This window comes from Galeopterus variegatus, unplaced genomic scaffold, assembly GCF_000696425.1.
Source record: "Galeopterus variegatus unplaced genomic scaffold, G_variegatus-3.0.2 Scaffold6710, whole genome shotgun sequence".
In the NCBI taxonomy this organism is placed as follows: domain Eukaryota; kingdom Metazoa; phylum Chordata; class Mammalia; order Dermoptera; family Cynocephalidae; genus Galeopterus; species Galeopterus variegatus.
In genome coordinates, this window is record NW_007732821.1 from 104,380 (window position 1) to 109,277 (window position 4,898).

Consider the following 4,898-nt stretch of genomic DNA (forward strand, 5'->3'; position numbering starts at 1 on the left):
GCAGAACACACACAGCGCAGAGCAGTGAGCCATGTCCTCAAAACTCATGTCCACCCGGAACCTGTGAACGGGGCCTGTGTGGAAGGAGGGTCTTTGCAGATGTAATTATGGAAGGATCTCAAGATGAGATCACCCTTGATTAGGGTGGCCCTAAATCCAATGACAGGTGTCCTCATAAGGGACAGAAGAGGAGACACAGACACAGAGGAGAAGCCACGTGAAGACAGAGGCAGAGACTGGAGTGATGTGGCCACAAGCCCAGGGATGCCTGGAGCCACCAGGAGCTGGAAGAGGCAGGAAGGATCCTCTCCTGGAGCCTCTGGAGGGAGCACGGCCCTGCCACACCTGGACCTCAGACTTCTGCCTGCAGAACTGGGAGACGATCAATTCCTGTTGTCGGAAGCCACTAGTTTGTGGTCATTTGTTACAGCAGCCCCAGGTAAGTAATATACCAAGAGATGCATGTTAATTGCAGAAAAATAAGAATGTATAAATAAGTAAACAAAATTAAAACCCTCTATTGACATTGTAATATATATTTTTATATATATGTTTTATATATATTATATATGGACCCATTTGTACATGGGAAGAATCCATTTGCACATTATACAATATGTATGTTTTTATATAGTCTTTAAATAAACAGGATTTTACAGTGAATATCGTCAGCATTTCCTATACTGGTAAACACGGAACTGGCGCAGTGTAACGCGGCTTTTGGACTGAATTGTGGCATCTCGGAGCAGGGCAGAGAGGGCACGCGTCATGGCCCTCAGCCACGGGCCTCCCGCATCCACCCCCTGAGGACCCAGAACCACCCTAATCTTCACCAACGTGCTCACTGAAAAGTGAACATCGAGTGTTTTTCTCTGAATTCTCTCATGACGCGTGGGTTTGGATATTTTTTCACACACTTGTGAGTCATCTGTGTTTCTCCTTTGGCGAATCTCCCGTATTGCCCTGGGGAGCCCTCGTTCCTGGTGTGGGTTTGTAAAAACTCTTTCTGTGCCAAGCCAGCATCCCTGGGCGTGTTGTGCGAGTGGAGACATATTGTTTCAAGTCTGCCATGGGCTGGGTTTCCTGGGGTAGAGACGGGCTCCCAGGGATAGGTTAGTGGGAATTGCTCATGAAGCAAGAGAGGGACTATCTGTGTCCTGGTTCCCTCTGTGCCCCTTGCAGGTGCAACTTTCCTGGGGATGGGACTGAAGTCCCTGGGGAGGGACTCAGCTGCAAACCAACAGCATCAGGAGTGCCCGGTCCTCAGGGGGCCTTCTGGTGCCGAGTGTCCTGCGGCTGCTGCGGCAAATGACCACAGTGACCAGGTTAAAACAGAACAGAGGAATCACCTTATGGTTCTGGAGGCCACACACCTAAAATGCATCACAGGGCTAAGGTTAGGGTCAGGCTGTGGCAGGGCCGGGAGGCTCCAGGGGAGGCCATTTCCTCCTTTTTCCAGCTTCCAGAGACCCAGCATCCAGGGCGTGTGGCGCTTTCCTCCATCTGCAAAGCCAGCAGTGCAGCATCTTTAATCTGTCTTGACTCTGACCCTCCTGCCTCCTCCTCCAAGGACCCTGTGAGGACCTCGGGCCCCCGGAGAAAGCCAGGACTGTCCCTCATCTCAGCTACTCTATTTGATTGCACGTGCAGAGTCGTCGGCCACAGGGTCACGTGTTCACAGACTCCGGGCATCAGGACACAAACATCTTTAAGACATTATTCAGTGACCGCAGGGACATCCCATGGCCTCTGCTGTAAGAGCTAACTTTTGTGTATACAGTTTCTTAATGAAGGAAGATTTAAATTTTTGTTTATGAAGTCAAATCTGTCTTTTCCTCTGTGGCTTTTGCATTTACTATCATCCTCAGAAAGGCTGACCACAGATTTGCCTCTATACTGTCACGGAACTCTCTTATTTTACCATTTTGATCTTTAAACATCCAGTAACACATTTAGATGTAAAATAAAAGGCAAGCGTCTCACTTGGCCTTTCCGTCCACTGATCCGAAATGTCTCCTTGTGACTGTGTTAAATTCTTAGAATTATATCCACTTTCACATTCCACATTCTGATCCCTTGACCTACGGAATCAGTGTGATGGTGTTTTAATTATTGCTGCAGCTTTATTAATTTATAGCAGTGGCTTCCACAGCAAATTCTACTTTCTTACTCCTTTTTTTTTTCCCCTGAAGTTTTCTGGATAGTCTTAACATTTTTAAATCCAGATAACTTGAGGGTTATTGCGTCGGGTGAGAGAAGCGTCTCGGAGGGCCTGTGTTGGGCTGGGGGACAGTCTGAGGCGGGAGGTCTCTGCCCACGGGGAGCTCCCTCCCAGGGTCTGGACATGTCTTTCTGTCCATCCACGTCTTCCACATTCCTTACCGATCGCGCCTGTTTTCTGTATCTACATGCGGCAAATTGCTCAACTTATTTCTATGCATTTTATATTTTATTGCTATTGTAAATGGAGGGTCATTTTTCATTGTGCTTTCTAACTGGTAAATTTTGATACAAATTGTATATTTAAAATTATTAGCAGCCATACAGCATCGTAGTGATTTCTAAGTGGTGTAGTCAAACTCACTTTTACCCTTTCCTGCTGCCTTGGGACGGGGTCTCCAACACCACGGCTCCCGCAAACCTGCATCCCACGGATGTCCCCCCGCAGGGCTGCAGCCACCAGCCCACCCCACACACCCCACACTGCGCTGTGCCATCTGAGATGACCCCTCTCAGCAGGGGGAGCATGAGGAAGGGGAGCCAGGACCTCCTCGCCCTTCATAACAGGGACGGCAGTTTAGTGAGGGGCTGCAGCTCCAGAATTCTATCTGAAAATAAGCTCTTAACACTGAAAACGTTGTTTGCGTAGCTGAGATTTCCCAAAGGCAGAGGCATTAAAGAGATGAACGGCAGCCTCGTATCAGGTGACGGAGTGAAGACACGCTCCCTTCATGAAAATCAGCCAGTGCACGGGAGAGCTGGGAGGGGTCCTGAGGTGTCCAGGGGCATCGGATGCCGAGCTGGGAGCGGGCGGGCTGCCAGACTCTGCACGTCCCCACATGCAGGGACTCGGACCTTCGTGTTAGGGATGACGGACCAGCACACAGCCAAACACTGGGGGCTGAAAACAACTGACTTTATGCCCTCTCGGTTCTGGAGTCCAGAAGTCTGAGATCCAGGTGTGGCAGGGCCACGCTCCCTCCAGAGGCCCCAGGAGAGGATCCTTCCTTCCTCTCCCAGCTCCTGGTGGCTCCAGGAGTCCCTGGGCTTGTGGCTGCATCACTCCAGTCCCTGGTTCCATCTTCACGTGGCTTTTCCTCTGTGTCTGTGTCTCCTCTTCTGTCTCTTATGAGGACACCTGTCATTGGATTTAGGGCCACCCTAATCCAGGATGGTCTCAACTAATTATACCTGCAAAGACCCTCTTTCCACATAAGGTCCCATTCTCAGGTGACACCATTCACCCCACCGCATCAGGTGTTATTACACCTCCCAGTTGTGCCTCAGGCTCAGGCCTGACCCAGGGAGGTCTCTCCTCTCTGAAGTCCTGACAGCACTGCACAGCCAGGCCATTCCAGCAGTAGGATTGAGGCCGTTGGGGGAGTCTAAGTGGCAGAACAACTGGCAGCTCTCCGGAAAAAATACAGAACAGATCCTGCTCCACCAAAATAAGTGCATGAATCAAAGATTTAAATGTCTTTTTAAAGGTTATAGAATTCTAGAAGAGAACCACCAGGGTCAGCAAACACATGGACGAATCTCAACAGCATTGCTGAGTGAAAGCAGCAGATACCTGAGTATATTCTGTAGGATTTCCTCAGTGGAAAGTTCTAGAAGAGGCAAAAGGAACCTGGAGTGGAAGAAGTCAGGACATGGCTTGCTTTGGTGGGGAGAGTGCTGACTGGCAATGTTTCGGGGGACAGATGTCCCGTATCTCACCAGGGCGGCAGTCATGAGATCCACGTCCCTGTTTATGCTTCTGTGTACACAGAACATCCCAGAAAGGGTCCCTGGGCCTCTATGGCAGGAAGGGGGTTCTCCAGGCAGGGACAGCGCAGAGCTGCCTTTCCGTGCCCTCCTGTCACAGAATCTGATCTAAAATGTACTGAGTATGCAGGGTACAAACTGAAAACAGGGGCTCAAAGAAATACGTGCACACCAGTGTTCACAGCAGAGCTCCTCGCTACAGCCAAAAGGCGGATGCAGCCCCAGTGTCCATCCACAGATGGATGGACGCGATTCAACAACCATGGTAAAAAAAAAAACCCAAAAAACAGAAACAAAAACAGACGGATGTATAAACATAATGTGGTCCACCCACACAGTGGAATATTACCCAGCCATGAAAAGAATGAAGCTCTGACACCTGCTGTAACGTGGATGAACCTTGAACACATGATGCCCAGTGACAGGCGCCAGACACAGAAGACCACACAGTGTGTGATTCCATTTACATGAAATGTCCAGAACAGGCAAATCCACAGAGACAGGAGCAGATTAGTGGTCACCAGGGGCTACGGGGACTGCTGATGGGGGTGGGGTCTCCTTTTGGGGTGGTGGGAATGTTCTGGAACTAGATAGAGGTGGTGTTTGCACAACATTGTGGATGGACTAGATGCCCCTGAATTGTTCACCTTAAATGGGTGACTTGTGTGGTGTGTGAATTACATCTTGATAAAGCCATGAAGAATAGAGTGTGCAGGGGCAGATGTCACACCTGAACCCGCTGGTTATGACCTCCTTTAAAAGAGACACCATTGGGTCCCTTTCCTGTCTCCTTATCTTGCTCCATGTTGCATTTCAAAACCAGCCCCCTCATGCTGAACGAGGTAGGGAGCCGGGAGGGCAGACCCCACTCGGCCGGCCCTGCGGGCAGTGGGGATAGCCGAGGGCAGCAT

The 4,898-nt window shown here is 50.0% G+C and overlaps 1 protein-coding gene across 1 annotated transcript in view; it reads right to left on the bottom strand.

The window, feature by feature from the left end:
* The window catches only part of LOC103606583 (PI-PLC X domain-containing protein 1-like), a 15,079-nt gene that overhangs the window by 7,864 nt on the left and 2,317 nt on the right, over window positions 1-4,898 (bottom strand). Inside the window, exon 2 of the mRNA XM_008591159.1 lies at window positions 4,718-4,866. Within this exon, the coding sequence (XP_008589381.1) occupies window positions 4,718-4,866 (149 nt within the window). The remainder of the gene's footprint in view (window positions 1-4,717; window positions 4,867-4,898) is intronic.